This window comes from Hemibagrus wyckioides, linkage group LG29, assembly GCF_019097595.1.
Source record: "Hemibagrus wyckioides isolate EC202008001 linkage group LG29, SWU_Hwy_1.0, whole genome shotgun sequence".
NCBI classification, from domain to species: Eukaryota; Metazoa; Chordata; class Actinopteri; order Siluriformes; family Bagridae; genus Hemibagrus; species Hemibagrus wyckioides.
This window is the reverse complement of record NC_080738.1, coordinates 10,047,337-10,073,543: the sequence shown is the minus strand read 5'-3', so window position 1 is coordinate 10,073,543 and position 26,207 is coordinate 10,047,337. Positions and strand designations below refer to the sequence as shown.

Below are 26,207 nucleotides of genomic sequence, written 5' to 3'. Positions count from 1 at the left end.
TATTTATTTTATCTGGTTTTAATGAAGTCACACAAATGCAGCAAAGCATAACAGAGCAGGTTATCTTATCAGCCCACACAGAGTTAAATGATCTCCAGCATGGACGCTGACCCTTGCTAGTTGTAATACTGATACAGGAAATCATTTCTCCGGCACAATCCTCCCTGCAGTCACACAACTGTACAGATGTTTCACTTTAGCCTAACATGTTTGATGTATTTGGATAAACGAGCAGTAGATTTTAGTGAAAGAAAAAGGCATTGTAGAACTTTCAGTAGTTAGTTATACAGTACAACGGTTTGTTCCAGTCCAGTGATTTTGGTAGAGTGGCCTTCTGAGAGTGCTTAGACCTTCTTCTAACAACATTGGGGGCTTCACTCTGTCCTTAAATTTCCACTTCCTAGTCGAGTTTGAGACTTCGGCAGACACGGCAACTTTGACTTAAAGATATTTATTTTTATGGTTTCTTTAGGTTCTATTTCTGCATACAGCATATTGTGTCCAAATTGTCACTCACTTAATCATTTTTTAATAGAAATATTAGCAACATCATACTCACGGCTGACTGAACATCAGCATGACTGTAAATGAGCTACAGCACTCTTGCCCATGCGATATAATCAGAGGCAAGTAAAAGAACCAATCGACCACATTAGCATGCAAATAAGAGCTGTGTCTCTGTGGGAAAATAATGACAGGACATTTAGTCAGCACTGGATTGAGAAACCATCGCATTTTTTTCCCCATTCCAGCCATCATCCTGTTGTTACTATTTATAAAAGTGAAACTATGGCTCTTTGTTGTAGTCACACCTAGTGCATTAAAAGGAATGAAGTTATGAATTTCGGGCACTCCTTTCGTAGTGCCAAAAACTGAATCTGTGGTGAAGGAATAAAACACGACAGGACGTACCATTAAACAAAAATAATGAGTGATGCAACTAAACATGAAGCAGAGATACTGAAGTCGTCACAAAGCACAAGTTGTTTTATTCCTTTTTATACCACATTTATCTGTAATAAAACACTGGGGGAATGATACCAAGTGCATCAGAGACCTAATACAATAGGCTGCTTTATTTTTCATACAACAGCACATGCTGGAGTGTGACTTTGCTTTTAAGCTCTTTGTGAGCAACACGACTCCTATTCTTACTTCTGTTGTAGCTTTCACCAGCCGAATCTCTCACACACCAAAAACAAAGCCTGTCATTTTACCAAGAACCTGAAAGCTCCTCTGCCTTTATATTAATAATAATAATAATCTGACCAATCAGATTCGAGCATGCTGATGCACTATGGACGTTTCCTCGTCAGGTTCTTCTCCCCTCTTTCTCTCAGTCAAGGTTCAAAAGGCAATCAAGTCCACTTTACTAAGTCAATGATTATTACATTTCTGTGTTAAATAACAGGGTCGAGCATCTGCCATACAAATCCTTCTGAATGAGCGGTTACTATGGTAACGATTCGATGCATTAGAACAAGCGCATTAATATAAATGATCTGAATTACAGCCGGAACAACCATCAGAGCTGCGGATATGAGGATTCAACAGTGATGTGGTCTAAATCGGATTACCTCTTCAATAGGCATGTATAATATATCAGTGATTCAACACAATCCGAAATCTAGAAGCCATTTTGTTTCTTAATGTATTGACATTTTCACTGACATGTCAAAAGATGTATAAAAAAATATATATATATATATTTATATATCTTTTTAAATAGCGCAATATTGTTACTGGTACAGTCCCCTCCAAAAGTATTGGAAGATCCGGGCCGATTCTGTTGTTTTTGCTTTACGCTGCAGACATTTGGGTTTGTGCTACAAGCCTGGGAAAAAGCATCACATAAGAAGAATGTGCTGTCAGTGAATCACCTGCTTGATCAATTGCTACGCGAGTAAATATTAAGCGTTATTTACTTTAAGGCTGTTTTGCTCGCCTAAAAAAAAAATCTGTGTGGGCTGCCAGCACAGGTACTAAGTTATTTTAACACATCTATATGTAAAGATCAGGAAATGATCCTGTATGTGTGACTGAAGCTGACCAATACAGAACGGTAAAGTGCGGGACAGCTAGAGGGTTGCTCACGAGTAACATTTCTCCAAATTCAACATTACAAAATCATTAATCACAAGTGGACTTGGTTTGAAAATTTGTTACCGAATCAGCACAGCGACTCGCTATTCTGCTAGCAAGGTCATCTCCGAATGCTCCAGCGCCATTTCAGAATAAATATGCATGATAAGTTATCGGTCAGAGAGAACTCGTACAGGTCCACACCTTGAGTGCACACTCCTGATGTTAGTCATACGGGGGGGGGGGGGGGACGTCCCATTAAAATCCACAGACAGTGATAAGCACTGAAGGCAGGACACTTGTCACTTGCTGGTAGAAATCAGTCTGTTGTGGCAAGGGGAGCTGCAAATGTATTTAAATTACATTGAGAAGGTGCTTCTGATCATCACTCTTTCAGACTAGGTGCTTGGGCTTACAAGTACATCAGCTTTTAATTTTAAGAAAATGTTAAAAAAAAAAAAAAATTGAAGTAGTAGTGATCACACAAAAAAAAAAAAATTAAAATGTGCAGTGACATTTGTGTACGACAAAGCTGCAGCGTGTGAAAACCCAAACAAGAAGGAATAATTTTCCTAATTTTCACCAACAGACTTTGACGACATTGCTTGAAATGATTCGAATAAAATGACCATTCTCTCTCTCTCTCACTCACACACACAAAATAAAGCCAGTCTTTGTTCACTCACACACACAATACTACCCTAACTGTGTTACTGAAGGGGTTAGTAGGTGGCGTGTGTGCGCGCAAGTTTGAGGCTCGGCAATTATTTTTGGTCAACGGAAATCCATTCATTCCAACTTGAGGTCTCCCTTCAACTTCCTCTTCACACGGGAGTATGGACTCAGCTCGTCATCCATGATGAAATCGTAGAGGACTTTCAACCACGATGTGTAACACGGCAGATCGTCGTAATACTCCGATGCTATTTTCTTCACCTGTTTGGGACATAAATGAATTAGTCGGAAACGACGTGAAAGACTAATCAAAGATCAAAACGGGATTAAATCCCCCTAAATACACTCATGCTTTATTAGCTATAGCACCTTACAGTCCACTTGATCAGAGAATTTTGCTGACTTAGCAGCAAAACCCACTCTGAGCAAGTGAACATCTACAGATATTCATTTCAGAAGCAATAAGGTTTAAAGGCAAAAAAGGAGGAAGGAAAAGCGTTCAGAACTGATTAGCTTACCAGAGGGAGCCTCCGTCCTGGGATGCTGGGGAAATCGTGATGCTCGTTGTGGTAGCCGACGTTGAAGGTGAGCAGATTCAGCGATCCATAATAAGAATAGGTCTCGTGGCCCTTGAGGAACATGTAATGCTCAGCAATGAAGTGTCCGGAGATGGGATGAAGGCCCATTCCCAACATTGAGCCCGCCAGCATGTAAAACAAAGGCTTTGTGCCCAACATCCAGTAGAGAAGAATGTTGAATGTGAACTGGATAAGCGCATTAACTATCTCCAGCCGGCTGATGGGTTTGGGATTGATGCACAGAGGCCGAATTGCATAGAACAGCGGCTGAAGGATAATCCAAATAAACTTGCGAAAGCGAGTGCAAAAGAACCATCCCTCGAAATCGGTCGGGATGTCCACGTCCACGCCGTCCCCACCCAAATAGCGGTGGTGGTCGAGATGGTAGCGCTTGAAGGAGGCAGAGTATGGCAGACCAATGGGCAGGTTGGCAAAGATGGCGAACCAGCGATTCAATTTCGCACGATTGTTGCCAAACGCTGTGTTGTGGGAAATTTCATGGATGGCTAAAGTCATGGAGTGGTTTATGCAACTGCCGAATGCGTAAGTCCAAAATAGAACCCACTTCCATTCCAAATCCTTGATGAGGTAAAAGGCCAGGAACTGGATGGCTACCATCATGCAGACAATCCATTTCAGCCTAGGGTCAGGTCCCATGAGAGATTTTATCTCAGGATATTTGGCTACCAAAAAGAGAGAAAAAAAACAGAGCTTTGACTTTAGACTGGAACAGACACCAGAGACAAATTAAATGACCATCTCTACAAGAACTGAGACATAGTTTCCTTATCTCAGGGACAAATGGAAATAAGAAGAGAAAAAACAGATACTAAGAATAGACGCATTAGCCTGCTTTTGAAGTTTTTAGGGCAAGCCTTTAAGTGGTGATCTATTCAGATCCTTTGCACATTCTGAAGGCCTAAGGGTTTTTAATAATGACGATTCGCATAAAACTGGTACCTTTGATAAAAAAAATTTAACAAACCTATAACTTGTGTGCAGCTTTATTCATTACAGCACAAGTTCTCAACAACATATTACAGATAAAATAAAAAGGCAGCTTAGATTTCACCTTAATTTTCATTACACAACATACTCAAGGACATCTAACAAAGTCTTGAAGGAAATGTACATTATACGCTGCTCTTAGAAAAGAGCCATGCGGCATTATCTGTGGTAACTTCCTGAGCATGATTCGACTTAAATGGGTAAGTCCTGACGGAAAACCTGGGTCAAAGCCTCTGTACGGCTGTGAACAAGCAGTCGTTTCTTTTGCATTTTTTCCCTCTAAACTCTCTCTCAACTGACTTTATTGTAAAATTATTTTTGAGCACCATTATGAGCATGCACTTCCACGTACGGGACAATATTGAACAGACGTTTGAATCACGTGTCGTTTATCTCTACATCTGTACAGGAAAATAGTTCTCGTTTTTACTCCATTACTCACAAACGCAATAGGGTGAAATGTGTACCACTTCCCTTTCATCCGGCAGTTCACTCAAACTGACTTATAAGGCAGAGTGCAATCCAAACAGATAAAGCAGACGAGCGATTGGTGGACCAACAATGAGGCAAAGGCAGCCTCGGGGTTGCAACTTAAAACCAGTCATTAGTAAAGAACCTCAACCACAAAGGCATCGCCCCGTTCACATAAGGAAAGTAAGTTGCTGCTAGATTCCCGACTGCACAAAGGCTCGACATAAAAAGCATGAAATATTCAGGCAGTACAAGCACTGGTCCACAGCAGCCAGTGCAGAACAAAACAGCCCATTTACAGCACAATAAGTGCACATAATGTCAACATGAAATTAAATAGCCTGGGGTATAAATGTTCCTACTTTATATCAGGGACAAAAGGCCCTGACACTGGATATTCAATAGGTCTCAATAACACCTTTATATCAACTGGCTGGAGGGTCAAAATGCTAGTGAACTTTGGCCTAGCCACATCTGTACTTAAACTCGCCTGGTGGACGGCAGATTTCTGGACTTCTTTGTCACAACACTGTTACGACAAATAAAAGATGCATGTCCTTGTAACAGCATCCAACAATTGCGGTTTTCTACAAGGACTTGAACTGCTTTGTGTCTTTTACTTTTGTGTGCTTTCACATGCTGCTCAAATGGCTGATTTCCCCACTAGCAGATTTACAAAGCTTTTTGCATTCGACGTAGTAAGCCATCCTGACATTTCCTCCTATTGTACACCTTCTCCATTTAGGTTTCTAACATGGTGGCCATCACCGGGCAGACTGCCATCCAGATGCAGGACAAACCATTTCCCCAAAAATTCTTTTTCGCTCTGTTTTCAGCTTGTTGGGTTCAGTCAAATGCAGTCACATAAATCTGACTCTAGATCAGAAAAACATGTTTGTGCCATTTGTCCCATCTGGTCTGAGATTAATGGAGCGAAGCCTCAGGAGGGATTTTACTGAATGTTTAATGATGATGATGACGATAAATGTCTAAGGCTCTAGTCAAAACATGAACAGCCAATTAATCCTTGATGTTTAATTATTTCCAGATATCTGGGGTCACTATTCAGTCACTTTTAAGGACTGTAAAAAGTAAGGGCGTTCATGTAGCTGGACCTATAAATTTCAGCCCTCCTGTTCTATATCTCTATACAATGCAAGAGTTTAACATGTCAGCCAGTGACTACTAACACTTTATTTACAGCGGAAAGAAACACAGAAACAATCATTTCTCCCATCACGAGAGAAAGAAAAGTTAAAAACGTATTCTTTCTTAAACCAAATGAGGGGAAATATTAGAGAAGCTTCTCCAGGCCCGTCTTTGCTAGCTAGCCGAGATGCTTCCACGCCAATTCTTGCTAAGCTAAAAACAAATATATATATTATATATATATACATATATATATCGCATTACTTGCGAAGCTAACTGATGTATCACATATAAACACTGTTCTAATTAGCATTGACGCTGAGACGGCTAATGGGCTAATGTGGCGTGTGTACAGGGAGTGGCGCTTACTTTTCAGGGTGTTAGCTTTCCTATTAGCCGTCTTAGCTCCTCATGTTGACATAACGGTATGTCTTGTGACCAGTGGGCTTTGCACTAAAGCCTTAAAACTGACCACACTAACACATAATCTACAATACACAAGCTCGTGTACTGCCTAGAGATTGACTAATACTTGCACAGTAAATCGTTTTGCAAGACATTAAAATAAGCCGCGCCTGAAATCGCACCTCAGTCTTCTTCCGATTGTTTTTCTTTTCCCTATGAAAGCCTGGAAAGAAAGCTTTATCAGTCTAAACAGATCGATAAAATGAAGTAAAAAAAAAATGCTCTCACCGAGAATCTCCTTTCTCCGGTCGGCATGCGGCTGGTCTGTATAAACCCACTCGAAATCCTCACGCGCCACCCGGTTCCCCATGTTACACCGCCTGCTTTATTAACAAGCTCTGTGTCTGTTCCTGAAGGTCAGATGATCCTGTATTGGCGATTTTTTTTTTTTAGTTCATGGAGCGGGTCACTTTTTGCCCCCCTTGCTCAACAGAGAACAGTTAGAACTTCGGCTGAAATGGCAGTGTCGGGCTGCGTCCAATGGGTGGTGTTCTGGTGTATAGGGCGGATCTGTACTGTAGAACACGGACTAAATGCGTTCACACCAGCCAATTGAAATCGAATCGTCCTACACCACTTTGCAGCGTCCAATCACGCGCATGTAGGAGGGAGTTTACGCCAACATTATCTTAAAGCTATCCGTCACGTATACTGCATGTGTGGCAGCCTGGGAAACCTGTCACGCTGTTAAAGCCGAGATGTTTTCTACTATATACAGTATGTGAAAACTCCTACCACCCGGACCCGGGTTCGATTCCCGGATAGAGAAATAAAGCAGACACTGAGGGGGTGAAATAGTAGGGTTGTGAAAGGAAAAGTGTCCAAGAAAACCTGTGCAGAAATAAAATATTTTGATGACCTGTGGTGATGCAGATGAAGGACAAAAGTATTATATGTGCACAATACATGATTCCTGAACTGATCAGGCATAACATTATGAGCACCTGTTAGTGGGTGGGATGTATTAATGAAATGGCCTTTATTTGTCACATATACAGCACAGTGAAATTCTTTCTTCACATATCCCATCCTTGGAGGTTGGGGTCAGAGCACAGGGTCAGCCATGATACAGCACCCCTGGAGCAGAGAGGGTTAAGGGTCTTGCTCAAGGACCCATCAGTGGCAACTTGGCAGTGCTGGGGCTTGAACCCCCAACCTTCCAGGGGACTACCCAGAGCCTTAACCACTTGAGCCACCACCAAGGCAGCGAGTGAACATTTTGTCCTCAATGTTGATGTGTAAGAAGTAGGAAAAATGGACAAGAGTAAGGATTTGTGTGAGTTTGACAAGGGCCAAATTGTGATGGCTAGATGACCGGATCAGAGCATCTCCAAAACTGCAGCTCTTGTGGGGTGTTTCCGGTCTGCAGTGGTCAGTATCTATCAAAAGTATCCTGTAAGTGTCCTCTGAGTCGTGTAAATATCCGTTACAACTTACAGGATCTGCTGCTAACATCTTGGTGCCAGATACCACAGCACACCTTCAGGGACCTAGTGGAGTCCATGCCTCGATGGGTCAGGGCTGTTTTGGCAGCAAAAGGGGGGAAAAACACAATATTAGGCAGGTGGTCATAATGATATGCCTGATCAGTGTATGTTTACCATTTGCACTAAACTACAAAATATTTCTTAATTATTTTTTTTATAAGGATTTCATTTAAAGATTTCATACCAGGAAAAAAACCCAACCAACTTCTACATTTAAAACCTAATCTACATACTGAAAAACAGCATTACTCGTACTTTTGTTTAAATATTCTAAGTTCACAATGGGAAATTGGGCCCCATTCACACCTGGCATTAACATGCGTCCAGATAAATTGTGATTCAATCACTCAGACTACATTCAGAGGTAGTTTGGAGCTTAAAACATCACTAGACTAATAATAAAGTTGATGCTATAATAAAAGATACATAATAAGCTACTTTTCATAGCTTTTTTCATGATCTCATCTTATCTTGGTGTCTGTAAGGGCTGTTTAAAGCATTTCAATTATGTGGGCTGCTAACTAAACATGAATAAATGAACAGGATGTTTATCCAAGTTTTATTAGCAGCCCACACAATCGAAATGTTTTAATCAGCCCTTAAAGGTACATGAGATAATATTCATGTGACATTTCTGCCTGTGTGACACCCATCTTTCAGCAAAATCAGTCTATTAGAGAACATCGTGCATACATGGATTAGTAACTAATCCATCTGCTCTATTTTAATGGGCAGTAGGAGGAAACTCACATGAACAAAGGAAGAGCATGCAAAACTCAACACAGCCAGTAACCTGAGCTCAGGATCCACCTGAAGACCCGGCAGCTGTGAGGCAGAAATTCCCACTGTGCCACATTGCAACACAAGCACTGTGTTAACATCACCCAGGAAATGAACACTGATTAATTCAGTGAATTTCGCTAACTAGTTTTTTTTTTTTTGTTATTAATGTCTTTTTATTACGTCCTTTAAACAATTACAAACTTTGCTGTCATCTGTGCAAGCACAGTTCTGTGTTTTGATAATAATATGCTTACACAGGGGGCAGCATGGTGGCTTAGTGGTTAGCATTGTTGCCTCACAGCAAGAAGGTCCTGGGTTTGAATCCTGTGGAATTTGCATGTTCTCCCTCTGCCTGTGTGGTTTATTCCAGGTACTCTGGTTTCCTCCCACAGTCCAAAAACATGTGGATTGGTAATTCTAAATTGCTCCATAGGAGTGAGTATGTGGCCCTGTGATGGACTGATAGCCTGTCCAGGGTGTACCCCTGCCTTTTGCCCAATGTGTGCTGGGATAGGCTCCAGCAGATCCCCGTGACCCTAAATAGGAATAAAGCAGGTATAGACAATGGATGGAGGGATCACACAGGTGCATCACAGATATTTTCACAGTCCCAGATCTGAGTACTAACTCAACTGATTATCTCTATTTCGCTGTGGCACATAGCTATCCATAAAAAGTACACTTTGCTAGCAAAATGTTAAGCAACTGTAAGTAGACTGAACCCAACAAGGTCTTGGGTTCAGATTTTGGTAACACAGAGCAAACAAGGACACCGGTTCAGTAACTTATCTGCTACATGACACATAAACTTCTATTTGCAGACTAAAGATTTATCTACTGGTTCACATGCAGTGCACAGCAGTGCTAGGATAAAGAATGGCATTAACTGTGACAGACTTCCCGATCTCAGCTTCCCATCTTAATCAAATACGAATACTACTATAAATTAATTTGTCCAATTATTTACAAACCAGTGAAGTGAGTGAACGGGGACTGACTGTTAGAGTTATTGCTTTCTTGTGTTTTCTGTCTTTTCACAACACTCCATTCACAACAGTCCAACAGAGCATGGTCACAGGATGAACAGAGCACTGTGCCTATAGATGTCAAGAGGTCATGAGATGTCAGACTGACCTAGCACTAGCATTAGTCTCTTTGTTTGATTGTTTTTCTTTATTAATGCATTTTTTTGATGAGGTACTAGCTATTTTGGGTTTAACAAAATAGTCTTTGTTTAAATCAGACCAGAACAAAGTTACTACTCTGTACACCTGGCTCTCTCTTGGACACAGGTATGATCAAAAAAAGGTTAGCTCCTAACAGTTGCATATCAACAAGGGATCGAATTTAATCTGCTTCTTTGTTTAGAAGGTTGGTAGTTTTTATCCAAATTTAGAATTAAGTGGGTTAAACCAGTTCATAAACATCCTCCCTTTTTGTATGCCTTTCATGAGGATGTCAGGACTGATGATGGTAACTGTAGCAGTGGGAATTATGTTTAAATCCATCAGGGTTACATTCATGACATTTGGCAGATCCAGGGTTACAGATGGATTTAGTAATTCAATACGAGATCAGTCAATAAATATCTTCACATTGGTTACTAGGTCAGGATGTAAGAGTATAAGTCTAAAAACCCTGTTAGGGACATGAGTACATTATGAAAAATATGTATGAATGGCATATCGAGAGGTAGAGAAGAACCTGAGAGATGGGGTTTGTACTGACCAGTGCTAGAGGATCGTAGGGAATATGGTGGAGTGCAGTGTAATAAGTAATGTAGGTGGGCACTGGTCTGTATTTTGCTTTGTTGGTAAGCATCAGAGTTATAAATGATGCAGGCAGCTAAAGGAAATCAGTGGTAGAAGCGTAGCAATAGGGCAACGTGGGAGGTTGAAAACAGGTACAGAGAGGCAGACCCACCAGGAGTGAGCTTAAAGTGCACAATCCACTTACGGCATACACACTTATCCAGAGAGACTTACCATTTATCTCATTTCTTATACATTTGAACTCACAACCGTCTGATCGGCTAAGCCAATGCCTTAACCACTAAGCTACCACCCCCAAAAGAACTGCAATAAGCCCAGTGTTGAAGACCCTACCAATGTATTGAAGTAGAATCCAGCTTAAATAAGGTAGTTTACTGATGTGATGCAAGAAGATCAGTTGGTTGTTCATAAGGTAATATGATATTTGAGAATTATCTAGGATAATCACAAGAGAGAAGAAGCTCATGGGATTTTGATGGGATTAAGCTTCAGCTGATGATCTACCATTCATGTTGAGATATCAGCTAGACATCCTGAGAACTGCATAGAAGATCAAGTGTCTGTGATAAGATATGTGAGAATAGTGCCTCATCATGAGAGAGTATAAAGAGAGAACAGGAGTCCTGTTACTGAGTCCTGTGGGAGTTTGTATGTGGAATAGATGGATCCCCTCATTGTTACCTGACAACAAGGCCAACCATAACCAAGCTGTGTCACGAATTACAAGACACTTGGGGATGGAAAAGTTTTATGGTTGACTGTATCTAGTGGCACAAAGCTTCTTAGTGTCAGCCTCTAGAGCAGTTTCTGTGCAATCATCATTTGAACCCAGGGCATTTCCCTACTAGATAGTGGCAAGTTCCTATCTACACCAAGGTGTATTTGGTAGCCATAGCAGCCTCACCCCACTGTGGATGACATCTCTCTGGCGTTTAAGTGTTATTAACTGCATTTCTGAAATCCATTTGCCATGATTCCCTAGGAACCCGATATGGGACCTCTTACTACCCGGAATGCTAAACAGTAATAGGTATCTCTGAAAACTAGCCTTTTGCTTGCAATCAGTTTGACAAAAAAGAATTGGGGAAGAATTAGGGAGCTGCCTGTTCTATAGACATCATCCACTGGTGGCAAGATGGCCTTGAGGTGGCCTTGGGATTGAATCCATGTTTAATGCCCAAGGTTGTATTACTCAACTTCGTGAATCAATCACCTAAACCTTGTAGTTGAACCCGCAGAGCATTTCCTGGTGTGCCTGATATGTATAATTTAGATGGGATGGCAGCCATCTGATCCTCAGTAAAAGCAAATGTTCAGTAAAAAGGAGGACCCTATACTTAGAGGCATGTTACTTTAGGAGCAATGAATAGGCATTAGTGATTTTAGAAATGTTATTTATTAACTATTATGTCCCGGGATGCCCTCATGCTCGTCTTACCTTCTGGTTCTGCCTTTAATTTATGCCATCATAAATGTGCACACTGCACTTCCTCTTAAGTTACAACAAGACAAGCGCATACTTAATAAGCTGTCGGCTGATCCTGACTCTATCCGCCTTCCTTGCCGTGTCTTTGTACCATAAGGATATTCTAAAGATAGCTGGGAATGGCCTAAAGATTTATAGCACTTACTGAAAACTGCTCTCAAATCTCATTCATTATACAGTAAATAAACTCACGCATACTATGAAGTTAAAAACACTAATGATGTAAAAACAAACACTCTGATGCTTGTATTGAAGATCCTTACGTAGCACAGCTTGACTTAAGAGCATAGAGTTTTGGATGGACAAGAATTTGGGTTGCACTTTGAGTCTGACTCCTTTCAAGGGCTTATCATCTCAGGCGGTTGTTTTTCTTGCCATCAACACCTCTGGCTTACTCATTGGGTATTGGGTATAAACGAAATCTGTATCCTTATTTCCATATCCAGTTGCTTTGTGACAATGTTTAAATGACTAGAATGTTTAGTGAATTATTACATTCAATCATTGGAACAATTTAGATAAAATCTAACCAGGAAAATACAAATATCTTTATCACTCTGATAAGGCACACCATATATTTATGGTTTACAGTTAACACTAATACCATGTGTTTTTATCTATAGTGTTTACTCCCATGCATGCTTTTCTTTAGAACACTGTCCAAAGATTTAGGTTTCCTTTAATTGCTATTTTATATCCTTTTCCCTGTGGCCATAGAGGTGATTAAACTGTAATTAGTGTGCAATAACATTAAACTGGCAGTGTATGTACTCCAGGAAATGGCTTTGAGAGAAGTTTTCCGGAAAACAGCACTGCATGATGGTGGTATTTATCACAAACCTTGCATCATGAGTCACCATGTGCCTTTATTTGGAATGTTTCCACATGTGTACATGTGCACAACGAAGGTATGAAGGTATTTCAGTCCACACTTAGTGGCAAACTTCACTGCAAATAGTGACATGCTTCCGTGAGGTCCCTTAAAGTGGAGGAATGAGCAGAGAAATTAGATAAAAATATGTGGATGATATAGTGTAATATACAAGGATTGTTATTTATGTAATATGTTTTAAGAGTACATGAGCTTTAAAGGGACGTGATGGCTCAGGTTGTGAGTTCGAATATCCAGGACCACCAAGCCACTAAGCAAGTGGTCAGTTGTATAAATGAGATAAATGGAAGCTGTTCTGGATAAGGGTGTCTGCTATGAACATAAATGCAACTATGAGAAGATCTTACATAAAGAATATTGTATAATGAAGGGTGTGAGTTACCCACAATATACCCATGACAAACATAACTCATAAAACCACAGTATTATTGTTATTATGCATGTCATCCTACAATGGACTAGCATCTTCATCCAGGATATTTTTCTCACCTCGACCCAAGTTTTTCCCGGATCCACCGCAACCTTGACCAGGATAAACGCTTTCTAAATAATTCGACAGAATGAACGCTGATTTTGTGATAAAGGCATTCCATTCATGTGTAGAGGGACAACATGCCCACGTTTGAACACAGTGAAATCTGACGCCTCGGGTGCACAACAGATGTACAAAGGTTGGATTCGGATAAAGCCTTTTGTTCACTTTGCTAGCCAGGTTTAAAGGCTTGACGTAAAGGAAGCTCCATTTTACAAAGCAAATATTCCACTAAGTCCCTGTCTACCTTTCAGTCAAATATGAAGAAGCCCATTTTCCTATACGCAGTCTATAGCAGGTTCGAAAAAAATTCTTTGTGGTAACAATCCGAAGCATTGTCTATAATAAATTCCACAGAACCTTGTACAATTATTATTATAGAAAATGTTAGCAGCTCTGGGGTGAGGCCAAGCACCTAGAGTATTTCTGTAAATTTTAACATATACGCACAACTCACGTCTCAGCACAGCACTAAACACTGAACAGATTTTTCAGTAAAAAAGTGTCTAAGCTACAGTATGTATAAATTAATAATATTAATAATAATAATAATAATTCACATCTAAGAAAAAAAATGTGCATTTTGCAACTAGAACCAATTCTGACCAACTACCCTGTACATGCTCCCTCTCCCACCTCAGGCTGGTATAATATAGCATAATTTATGAAATAGGTATAACCATTGTTGATAATTGATTTTTCTCCTTTTTCGCATTTGATTAAATTTACATTTATGACGTGTGTCAGTTTATGACATGCTGGTGTTAACTACCTGCTGTCCATCCACAGCGTTACCTTGTGTGAGTAAACCTACAAACCAATGATGTTAAATATTAAATAGTCTCACAGTTGAATTTACAAGGTCTTAAGGTTTTCGGCTGCTAACATTTATAATCTGATTACTGAACCTCTTTTTAAAATTCTTACTGGTTTTGGTTAGTGGTTCTGAGCAAACTCTGCTTCTAAAGTCAACACCGATAAACACCTTTCACCAAAGCTGATAATATACTGGAACTGGAACTGAGGGGACGTTTGTGACGACATGCTAAGCATTTTTGGGTTCTTTTTAAATATAGGACTGTAATTGAGTTGTTGTCCTTCAGCTGCTCCGTGTTCAGGGTTCAACGTAGGAGGGAATCATCACATCTGCACAGGTTTGACACACAGCCTTCTTGATATTGAGAGTTAAATCCTGAACGATTGGCTGCCCGGCGAATCGAACCCGGGTCACGGCGGTAAAAGAGTCCGGTTTCTAAAGCTACATTTTTATTCTAAATAAATTCTTTATTGTGCCTTTCTTTGTTCTTACCAGATTTTTCTCTCTTACAATATAACGAAATTTACCGTGTTTTTTTCTTACCCTCTTTCCACCATCAAATCTCAAAATACGACTGAATAAAAACTCGTCACTCACTCACCAAATGGCTCTGCCGTAATGTGATTTAATATGATTCATTTGAACAATTTTTAACAGGAATATGTGCAACAAATTCTTTTTTCTCTCTTTCTCTCTCTCTCTGCCACAAACAGGCAATGTACAAGATTACTTTCCCCTTATTACATACATAAAATAACCCGGTCTTCTCTCTGAAGTACATGTTTACAGTACAGTACTTTTTCTTTTTCCTTTCGTCTTGCATTAAGCCACAAGTTATAAAGTATTTCGGTGTGTGTCCTGCTTTATAATATTAAAACATTCATGCGATTCTAAAGCCAGGGTTCAGAAGGAAGGATTAGATGAGTCCAATTCTCCTTTGCATGTCAATATCACGTCAATTGTGGGGATAGATCTTCACCGAACTGCTTGCAAAATGGACATGTAGTTCAGAAATGAGGAGGAATAAGCTGGTAGAGCTTTACCACAACCAGGTCTGGAATCTGAATTGTCTCTTGAAGTGTTTGTTAACCCAAACAATGCTAATGCGACTAATGTTAGCATAACGTCTTTCATTAACAGCAATCTTCATTATTTGACAGGATTTAGAGTGTTTCTCTACTCCGGTGTTTTCTTTCCCTTCTGATCTTTAGTGAAAGGAAGAAGCAAACAATGTTTAGCAAGTTCTAAAGAAACGCCACCTGCTGGTTCCACTGTGTGAAAGCGTTTATGCGGGCAGGGTGGAGATTTCAGTCATACTTCAGTAAGCCTAATGAAGAAACGTCAGGGTTGTGATGATATTTAATTACATGCTTACCACTGCATCTCAGTGACGGAGATAAACGAGGAGCTGTTGATGAGCATGATGACTAAATAGCTCTACAGTTTCAAGTTGGTGAAACATGACATGAAACATGAGTTGGTGAGTCAACTTCCTGCTATGGAAAAAGAGGTGGATTTCTATCTGGGCTAATTATTTTGCAGCACTGCAACAAATTCCTTCAGGGCATTAGCATCATCTGACCAGGATAAAATCTTGTTTAAGTGTCGTAGTAGTAAAATATAAATGTGAGACTCCTCTAGTTTATGAGGACCTGACAAATTTCTACTCAGTAAAGAAGGATAGCCAAATAGGCAAACGAGAGCTAAATAATGCACCTTACTAGCCGACAATGTTAGCTTTCATTTTGTTGCTAGCTAGTGTAGCACTGTCTGGGGGAATGACAGACTGAAAACGGCACGCAGCAAAGTGAAAGCCTTTAGCATGATTGGAGAATTGGAGTAAAAGAAATGTAGCAAGACTGGAGCGGCAGACGTTACGTCCGAAAAATAAACTGGACATTAATAACTCAGGACAAAGCTTCCGAGAAGCCTTATTGCACTGACAGCTCTATTTTGTAAGCAACTGTACAACCACAAAAATAATGGTAGCTACAACATGACATTTCAACAAGGTGTCGCTTGCGATAGCCAGGGATCGTTAAGATGGGTTTCAAATCCTTACATTCTGGATATTTATCATTTTAAATGGAATAGGAAACACATGCTTTATGTAATTTAGACGTTATCTGGCCGAACTTGGGGCAATAGTTGAAAAAATATGTTAATGTTGTAGCCAGTGTTACGTGTGTGCTCATTTTCACCTCTTTCTTAAAGTTTGCTAATTCCGCAGGGAAAGTAAAGAACATGCTTTTGTACTTGACTCGGAGCAACAGATGCTTAATTACAGCTTATCGTTCTTCCTCTCATCGTGAATTTCGAGATCGACGCCATATAACGACAGCAGACACAGAAGGCAAGCGTCACCTAAAGCCAGTACACCAAGAGCCTTTAGGCTTATTAGTGTATGATAGAAAGGGACACAATAGCATTTGCTTAAAACACGTAAAAATGAAAGCAGATATCCATCACGCTCTGTCCATGTTTCGCGCCAACTGTGGGCGGGTGCAAAGAAAACGGATTGGATTAAGCAATAAACGACCCTCGGTAAAACAAAAACAAAAAGAAAAGGAGCAACCCATAAAAACGAAAAGAAATCCCTCTACTTCTTGCTCCGCAGACGCTTGGAGTGGCGTGGTAGGTCTGAATTCTTGCGGCGCCGTTTGAGAGGGACGCCTCCTTCTTCCGCTATGCTCTCTGATGTCGTGCCCAGGCTGACTGAAGAAGTGGATGCTACGGCTACAGCACCGGCAGACGAGGAAGTCGAGGAGGAAGAGGAGGTAGTGGGCATGGCCCGGGTTGCACTGGCATCCACGGCACTCTCCATGAGTTCGCGCAGCTTGTGCTCGAGCTCAGCAATGCGTGCGTTCTGCTCGCCGATCACCTGCGTCTGTTCCAGCAGCTTCTGCTCCTGGTCTTGCAGCTGCTTCTGCTGCTCGAGCTGCTTGACGCGAACCTCCTGCATCTCACGCCGCAGCGCCGTCATGGACGCGCCGTTCACCTTCACCTGCTGTTGTACCTTGGTCATCTCCGAGCGGGACGGAGCATTTTTGGCCAGCAGCGTCATGGTGCTAAGAGAGTTAGACGGCCCAGCCACTGAGGAAATCAGGGTTCAAAAGATTAAGATACTTCATTTCACTTGTTATTATTTAATATTAACTTTACTTAGAAAGGCAATGGGTATCTTAGAGATACTCTCAAAATACGAGGTGAGCCACTGATATTAGCCATTAAACATTAGCCACAGCTCCACTGATGTGTCACTGTCATGCTTAGGCAGGAAGGACAGCATGTAAGCTCTTAGCATAAATAGAAATAAATGGCGAAAATAACTGTATTGTTGTAACAGAATATCTGTTGATTTTATATGTTGTTTTTTATGTTATATCTCTCATTAACACTACATCCAAAAATGATCAAACTGATATTTTCAGACTTAAGATGCTGCTGCATGTTAATGTTTTTGAAAGTAATGCGAGAAACACATGGGCCAATGACTGAAATCCCTCTCTGCAATCTTAATGGCTGTAGCACATTACATTTCTGTCGACTTTAAGAACAGTCTTCTACCTGGTGCGGATCCTATAAGACGCCCGGACAGGTCAGCCCCTGGGAGCTTCTTCTTAAGGATGGGGACAATCTTCTCGTCAAAGTACTCCATGGCCATAGATGAGATGTCCCGCAGCTCTTGGAGCACCTCATGAGCCCTCTGTGGTGCGCGAGTAGAGTTTACATAGCGCAGAACTCGGTAAATTTCATCTATCACCTGAGAGAAAACAGAAAACAAGGGGTTAGGTGTCAGGGTTCATTATAAGCATTGGTTCTTGGTTCTATGTTACCTTTCTATATGATTTGTTTGACCAAAACATGGGATATTCTAATCCCATTCTATGGGATATTCTAATCATGATGGCTCAAGTGGTTAAGGCTCTGGTTTGAGGATCAGGGTTCAAGCCCCAGCACCACCAAGCTCCACTGTTGGGCAACTGAGCAATTCCCTTAACTCTCTCTGCTCCAGGGGTGCTGTATCATATCTGCCCCAGCGCTCTGACCCCAACTGCTGTAATGCAAATGCTGTAATGCATGTGTGGTGATAATAAAGGCATCTTGCCCTCAGTATTTCTTCGTCTAATATTTGCACTACAATTTGATGCACTACAAGTAAGTGGTGTGTGTTATTCTTGGCTCGAACAAGTGCTCTCTCTGGTGGCCAGATTTGTGCACAACAACATTAAGAGGTAGAGTAATGAAATGATTTTCTAGCAGAAGTCCTGAGGGACAATAAAACAAACAGGGTTTGTCTTCATGTTGCTCACGAGGCACACATCATGCACATGCACACAATATTTCTGGTCAATAATAACAGGAATAGAGAGTAGAAATCATGGAGGACTGACTACACAAGCAGTCAGTAGGCTAGGCAAGCCTTTTTTACTTATTTTGGAACAGTTACATGGCCAAAAGAAAACCGAGATATACTCTCACCGTGTACCTTATTAGTTAATTAATGCAGTTATCAAATCATGCAATCACATGGCAGCGGATCAAGCCTTAAAAATCATGCAGATACAGATCAAGGGCTTCAGTTTAATGTTCGGATCGAATGTGAAAATGTGGACAAATGTGATCTCAGTGACTAAGAAAATGCTGAATTTCCTGAACATTAATTGAAGCTCTTGACCTGCATCTGCATGATTTTATGGATTGTAAATGACCCTATGCTGTGGTCAGTTACCGGAGTTATACACATATCTCATAAAACCTGTGAGCATTTACAGAAGAGAAAAAGTATTTTGTGGGAAGGATCAATACGTGAGGATTGGCGATCCTGAGGTGCTGCCCAGCCAGATGCCCATCAACTCAACAAACCAAGAGAGCTAAACATGTCCATTATGGCCAAATCTTTAGTAGGAATGTGACCTAATAAGTGAGCATTAGCTAGCAGTTTCTTGATGTAGGCATGCTATATAGGACTAGTATAACAATATATATTAGGCACGGTGACTAACTAGCAACTAAGCTTGTTAAATTCCCAGTTAGCAAGTCAGCTAAACTGATATTATGGTATAGCTACTGAGCTGAGATGAAATGGGCACGGCAAAGACCAATGAACGCTCTTTATAACTGCCTTTAACCAAAACTATCATGTGTTGTGTTGTGTTAATGAATACTTTCCCAGTTCTCACACCCAACATTTCAGAAAACAAATTCCGACTTAACCTTGAGAGTCCCTGCAGACTCTCGGCTTCGTTTTGGTAACCAGGAGGCGTGGGGAGGGGTTAGGCCTCGTTTCTAAGTCTAATTTTCTGACATTAGCGTCATTGCAACCCAACAGATCTGAGCTTTCGTGAGAATTCTCAGCTTTAAATTAATGTAAACAACAGCAGGCACCTTGCCAGGTATGAAGCAGCAGAGATTGGAGTCCACATATTTCATGAAGGTCATATTGAGCAGAGATAGGCGTGTTTCCACTGCAGCTAAGATGTCTGCATGGCGAGCCAGAGAGTGGTTCCTCCTCTCAGATTCCCGCCTATGAGGCACAACAGAGCAGATCATTAACGTCACACCGCTTGTCGTTTTTTTTTTTTTTTACAGTGCTTTTAAGTGTCAGCACACTGCTATGTACTACATTTAACACACACAAGGCAAACTGTGCTGAACACTCTAGCTAGCTTCACCCTAGCTGACCATCCAATAAACAGCAAGTAATTCATTCATTTTTCCCCATGACGTTATTTGAAGGTTCGTTCTCACCTCGGCAGCTGGGCTTTGACTTGTTTTTGACAGAGGCTGTGATAACGCTCCACTCTGAGGAAACCTTGGTTAAGCATACGTTGACAAATCATGTCCATGCGCTTACATACCTAAAAAAAAAAAGCCACAATATTTGATCCTTGTACATAGAATGATTATACAGGCATGGCAATGAAAATGAACCATTATGATAAAATGACTAAGATTCTTATTATAAAATAAACAACAAAAAAAAAACATGCTGGGTGACCAGTGGTTCTCAGCGGGGGTCAAAATGAACTTAAGCTACATCTCAATAAAATAAAACAATAACTAAAAACAAACCAGATGATGAATAACGTAAACTTGAAACTAATGTGTTCTTTGTTGAAAAGCTTAATTGTTCCAACAAACAGTCAGATAATTACTGTCCATATACCATCCTGAAAATTTTTATATACTATACAGCTACTGAAAAATATACTGTATATATATAACTAAAGGTACAGACTACACCTCAGAGGCTTTCACGAAACATTGATAAGAAATAACAACACTACTCAATCTTAAATCTTCATCGGTGCAATCTAGAACAATCTTAACAACTAACAACCGCCATGTTTTCACCACCCCGTCTCTACATTCAACAGATAAAATCAGGTACATGACACACATGGCCATTAAGGAGATTAAAAACGGCACACAAATATGTTTGTTTCATGTGTTGGAACCTGTGAAACATCAGAACCACTTTTATGCTACATACACAGGCAAGATTTTTATCATGTTGTCAGCAAAAATGTACAGCATTAAAACAAGTGTAACGTGATCTGATCCAGCATTTCATGTGACATCTGTAGTCATCCCTAGCTATGAAATTCAAAAGGCATGAAAAGCGTGAACAGACTCGTCCATTCGTCTTCAGTAGCCGCTTTATCCTGATCGGGGTCACACGGGATCCCGAGACTATCGTCTTGGTGTGTGAGGTGGGATGGAATGCCAGTCAATCACAAGGCACGACACACACACACACACACACCCTTCTAAAGGAATTTAGGCATATTTTTAGGAGGTAGGAGAAAACCACAATGACACAGGAAGTGTAAACAGACTAATAGTGTAAAGATCTTAAGTACTACAGATTTTACACCGCATTTAATTCTAAGAATCGATCCTATAAAACCAAATAACAGCAATCTTGGGTCATTTACCAAAGCCTGCATATGATAGTGACATGGCAATCATTTGTTACAGCCATCTGATGTGTCACAATAACAGACCACTTATAGAAATGATCTTGACTCTCACTGACCATCTAATATCTTAGCTATCAAGCTAAAGGCTCTGTACTACATCTTGTAGATCAGTGAGATGTTCACTGAAGGTATATTTCATAGCTAGAATGAGAGGACATCTGGATAAAGAGCACGTAACGTCAGACAGCTAACTACTATATACACTAACTTTTTTTTTTATTCCTAGTTGAAGTAAAAAGTGGATTTTGCAAGCTTAACGGCATGAGCAAACCTAACAGAGAGTCAAACACTGAAGTTGCTTTAGGCAGCCAGCATTACTGTAATACTGAGCGAGAAGGCGCATACTTCCACACTACGCAGTATGTAAGTACAGTGCGCGAGCGCTTAGTGACACGCCTCCCTGGCATACTACCTAGTACACAAGTATGCGCTTTTTCCTAGCCTTTGTTTACGTTGTAGTTAGCTCACCAGGCGCAGCAGGCTGATTTCATCATAGGACAGGAAATTTAAAATGGTCTCGATGGCCACGATGGGGAGTCCGAGGAGTGGGTTATTTTGATGAGGCTGATCGGGTGGTGGAGAAGGCAATCTGGGCGAAACCGAGTCGGAATCGACAGACCCTCCACCTCCCTCAACTCTCTCCACAATAGCCGCCATCTTCTCTAGCCCAAGACTGGAGGAAGTGACGTCTGACTGGGAACAAAAAAAAAAAACGCCGTTCAGTGGAAGTGAAGAAGAGTTATGACTTCATAATAATTTTCTAAGATCAAAGGAAATAAATCAGCAGTGTCCGTCCTGGAAATCCACAGCACTTCATAGGATAGTCTGTAGTTATACCTGGTTGCGTTTTGGATGGACGACACTGACCAAATCGTTCCTCATGAGCACTTGGATTGCTGTTGTAGTAGTACTTTTTTTTTTACATTATTTACTGTCCAGTGTCATCCAAATGAGGATGAGGTTCCCTTCTGAGTCTGGTTCCTCTCAAGGTTTCATCTCAAGGAGTTTTTCCTCGCCACCGTCACCTCATGGCTTGATCATTAGGGATAAAATATTTACTTTACTTTAAACATTATCATTTTTTCCCTTTCCTAATATTTTTATACTTCTGTAAAGCTGCTTTGAGACAATGTCCATCGTTCCCTTCTGAGTCTCTCAAGGTTTCTTCCTCACATCATGCTCATTAGGGATAAAATAGGGATGAAATATTTACTTTACTTTACTTTAAACTTTATAAACTATGTAACTTTACAGGGATAAAATAAATTAAGGATAAAATAGTTTAATAATTTAATTTAATAATTTATTTTTATTTCTAGTTATTTAGTCACTTTGCTCCCTGATATTCCTGTTCACTTGGACATTTATATTTGCCTATAATATATTTTTAATATATATATATCTTACATATGCACACTCTACTGTACATACTTTATTTATTTATTGTCATACCGTTTAAATTTGTCCATCTGCATCTACATATATGTATATATTGTATCTTTCTATATATTATAGAGTTTACACATATATATTATTTATTTATATATTATTTGTATTATATTATATTATATTATATTATATTTTATATTTACATTTTTTATTTTTATATTTTTATATTATATTTATAAATATATTTATTTATATAAATATATATCTATATATATATATATATATATATGTACACATATATTTGAATATGCATATCCGATAACTATTGGTTTTTCACAATTATTTTGTCTTTAGTTTCTACATTCAATTTTACCTATTTTTCTCTATATTTTTTTAACTATATCCCTTTATTTTTCATGTCCACACACTATAATTTTTACTCTTTTCTTTCTTCAAATGTAGGACAGTCTAAAAAGCATTTCACTACATGTCGTACTGTGTATGATTTTGTATGTGATGAATAAAATTTGAATTTGAATTAGTTATTTTTTATTTTCATTTTTTCCCCCTCAACTTTTTTCCGGTTCTCTTCTTTTGTAAAGCTGCTTTGAGACAATGTTCATTGTAAAAGGCGCTATACAAAATAAATTGAATTGAATTGAATATAATTTTTTTTTTCTTTCTCTGGTTCTATACCTCTGTAAAGCTGCTTTGAGACAATGTCCGTCGTTCCCTCCTGAGTCTGGTTCCTCTCAAGGTTTCTTCCTCATATCATCTCCGAGTTTTTTTTCTCGCCAGCGTCGCCTCAGGATTGCTCATTAGAGATAAAATGTGGACAAAATAGTAACTTTAAACGTAATAATTTTTCTGTACTTCTTTAAAGCTGCTTTGAGACAATGTCCATAGTTAAAGGGGTTATCAAATGAATTGAAGTGAAACTGAAAACAGTGAGATGAGTGAAGTTTCTGAGATAAAATGTTGCATATCTGAGGTAAATCAAACATTTGACATACTTACTTAGGTCAAAACTGAGAATATAAACATGTGGTTCAAAATGTTCAACTCAATCCTAAAACAATTTCAATTCTATTCAGTTAATTTTTTATGGCACTTTTAACAATGGACATTGTCTCAAAGCAGCTTTACAGACATATAGAAAAAGAAATAAATGATAAAGTTTAAAGATAAGTTTCTATTTTATCCCTAATGAGCAAGCCTGATGAGACAGTGGTGAGGAAAAACTCCCTGAGATGATATGAGGAAGAAACCTTGAGAGGAACCAGGCTCAGAAGGGAACCTCATCCTCATTTGGGTGACACTGGACAGTAAATAATGTAAATGTAAATAATGTCCTTTCTACAACAGCAACCAAGGGCTCATGAGGAACTATGAGGTCAGTGTAGTTTTTGAGTTCATTATAGACACTAATTCCTTACTGTCTCAAGCTGACAGATGTACTGTAATGGCAGATCTGTGATGGTGTGATAGTCTCCAGCGGCTGTCTCCTGGGTCACAGGCTGTCTACACAGATCTATCAACAGCATCAGTGAGCACCAGCAAGTGACGAGACTCTGACCAGGGGTAGAACGTCTGGATGGATCAGGCAGGTTCAGATAGAAGAAGTGGTCACACTGGGAGCTCGGGAATGGGACATATAGCTCGGCAGCGAAAGACAGAAGGAGAGAGAAAGATATTAAGTAAAACAACAACAAAGGGACTGGTGTAGAAGATAGAATCACCTCAAGATATCATGAGAACTTGGTATTCCAGTCACTGACTCTGAGCATACCTGCAAAAAATGGCTTTCAGACAACAAAGTGAAAGCCCTGAACTGAATCCCATGAAAAAATTCATGGAGTGAATTGAAAAAGCATGTCTGAGCGAGGAAATGCATAAACCTGACACATCAGTTGTGTCAGAAAGAATGGACTAAAATAAAGTGTTATGCTTGTGAAAAAGCGAAAGTGAAACCTTGAAACCTTGAGAGGAACCAGACTCAGAACCCATCCTCATTCGGGTGACACTGAACAGTAAATAATATAACTCTTGATCATGTCCTTTCTTTAACAGTTTATAGTCACGAGGAATTGTGCAACCAAGAGCCTCAGAGGAACTAATAGGTCAGCGTAATTTCTGAGTTCATTATTGACTTAGCACTAATTCCTTCCTGCCGAAAGCTGACTGAGGCGACTGCAGTTTAGAGACGACGTGATAGTACTCCAAAGCACTGCACTGAAGTTGACAGACATTTGATTTAAGAATTAATGTGCCTCCAGGCCATGAAGGAAGCTTTTTGATGGTGATCAAATACAGTGTCAGAAAATGGTGGCCATGTGAAGCGCACTTTTTTTGTGCAAATTCCTTTTATCGGTGAGTCAACGGTCAACATTAGAGAAACCCTTTTTTATTTTAACATTAAAACAACAACAAAAACAACTCGAATCCTGAATCCTGGTCTATTTAAACTGAAAAATATGCCATATGCACATATAAGGTTGTATAACAAGGCACAGAATCAGGAGGCCTGTAAAATGTAAAGAAATGGTGACCATTTATGAAAACAACTTGGTAGTGTTACCTTTTATTGTGCTGGATCTTTACCCACTGCGAGTGAGAAGGTGGGCTAGAAGACTGAGTTCTGCAAGTCCAAAACTAGCCATCAGTGGCCAGGGTTGCAAATGTCCAGTATACTGTCCAGTATACTCTATTATTGCAGTATACTGGACATTGTACTAAAATAAACTGAGCAACAATGAAATACTCACGGCCAGGAGAAAAACATGTAACTCAGGTCAAGTTAAAACATCTGTTGCATTTGTCCTCAACATCTGGATAGTTCAATTTATAATTCAGTTTATTTGTATAGTGCTTTCTGTCTTAAAGCGGCTTCACAGAAGTATAGAAACATAATAAAAATGATAAAGTTTAAAGTTAAGTTACTATTTCTCCCTAATACTTATCCAACATTTATTTCATAACATTTATTTAATTTAAAATGGTGTCCCAACTGGGTATATCCCAGTGTGTTTTGGCAGTCTAGGTCTTTGACTATGTCAGTAGTTCAGGCTGCTGGTGGTGTAATGGTATGAGACATGTTTTACTGACGCACACATTTTAACCCCCTGAAGCATCTTTTGAGTACTTAAGCCTATCTTATATTGTATTATTGCTGACTGCATGCTTTGTTTTAAGACCATAATTATCCATGTAATAACAACCACTTAAATATTGTATTGAGAAATTATTCTGCCATATGCATTTCATGTTAGCTGAATTTCCATGTCTTATAATGGCTTCTAACAGCTTGACAATGTCACATGGAACAAATGGTCTCAAATTGCTTCCATTGAAATGACAACGAGTACAGTGCACAGTGGATATAAATACTCTACATGACATAAAAACCAAATCAAGTTGAATCATATAAGATCCTGTTCCACCTTTCAGGTGATACAGCAACCTGATAAACCTAATACCTACTATTGCTTTAGAATATAGCACTTCAATCTTTTTATCAAGGGTTTATCAACTTAGTACATCTTGATTTGGTGAATTTATGCCACTTTTCTGTCAGATTACACAATCATTCCACAGGTCATCCATCGCATTTAAAGCTGAGTTCAACACATTGATCT

The 26,207-nt window shown here is 39.7% G+C and overlaps 2 protein-coding genes across 2 annotated transcripts; both read right to left on the bottom strand.

Moving 5' to 3' along the window:
- Positions 1–2: 2 nt before the first annotated feature.
- degs1 (delta(4)-desaturase, sphingolipid 1) lies at positions 3–6,797 on the bottom strand. The gene is made up of 3 exons (XM_058385150.1): positions 6,657–6,797; positions 3,276–4,018; positions 3–3,018 (listed from the first exon to the last, which is right to left on the bottom strand). Exons 1-3 carry the CDS (start codon positions 6,736–6,738, stop codon positions 2,872–2,874), a joined length of 972 nt encoding a protein of 323 aa, XP_058241133.1. The 5' UTR covers positions 6,739–6,797; the 3' UTR covers positions 3–2,871.
- fbxo28 (F-box protein 28) lies at positions 6,775–21,870 on the bottom strand. The gene is made up of 6 exons (XM_058385149.1): positions 21,652–21,870; positions 19,949–20,058; positions 19,586–19,724; positions 17,765–17,960; positions 13,338–17,290; positions 6,775–7,949 (listed from the first exon to the last, which is right to left on the bottom strand). The coding sequence occupies exons 1-5, from the start codon at positions 21,838–21,840 to the stop codon at positions 16,797–16,799; spliced, it is 1,128 nt and encodes a 375-aa protein (XP_058241132.1). The 5' UTR covers positions 21,841–21,870; the 3' UTR covers positions 6,775–7,949; positions 13,338–16,796.
- Between the last annotated feature and the right edge of the window lie 4,337 nt (positions 21,871–26,207).

Bases quoted from the DNA above. Each gene is read 5' to 3' on its own strand.
- degs1 (XM_058385150.1), bottom strand. From the start codon at position 6,738: ATGGGGAACCGGGTGGCGCGTGAGGATTTCGAGTGGGTTTATACAGAC. The intron at 4,019-6,656 runs GTGAGAGCATTT...TCTTTTTGGTAG, and splicing joins CCGGAGAAAGGAGATTCTCG to CCAAATATCCTGAGATAAAA. The intron at 3,019-3,275 runs GTAAGCTAATCA...TGTCCCAAACAG, and splicing joins CAGGACGGAGGCTCCCTCTG to GTGAAGAAAATAGCATCGGA.
- fbxo28 (XM_058385149.1), bottom strand. From the start codon at position 21,840: ATGGCGGCTATTGTGGAGAGAGTTGAGGGAGGTGGAGGGTCTGTCGAT. The intron at 20,059-21,651 runs GTGAGCTAACTA...TTTTTTTTTTAG, and splicing joins AAATCAGCCTGCTGCGCCTG to GTATGTAAGCGCATGGACAT. The intron at 17,291-17,764 runs GTAGAAGACTGT...TGATTTCCTCAG, and splicing joins TCTTATAGGATCCGCACCAG to TGGCTGGGCCGTCTAACTCT.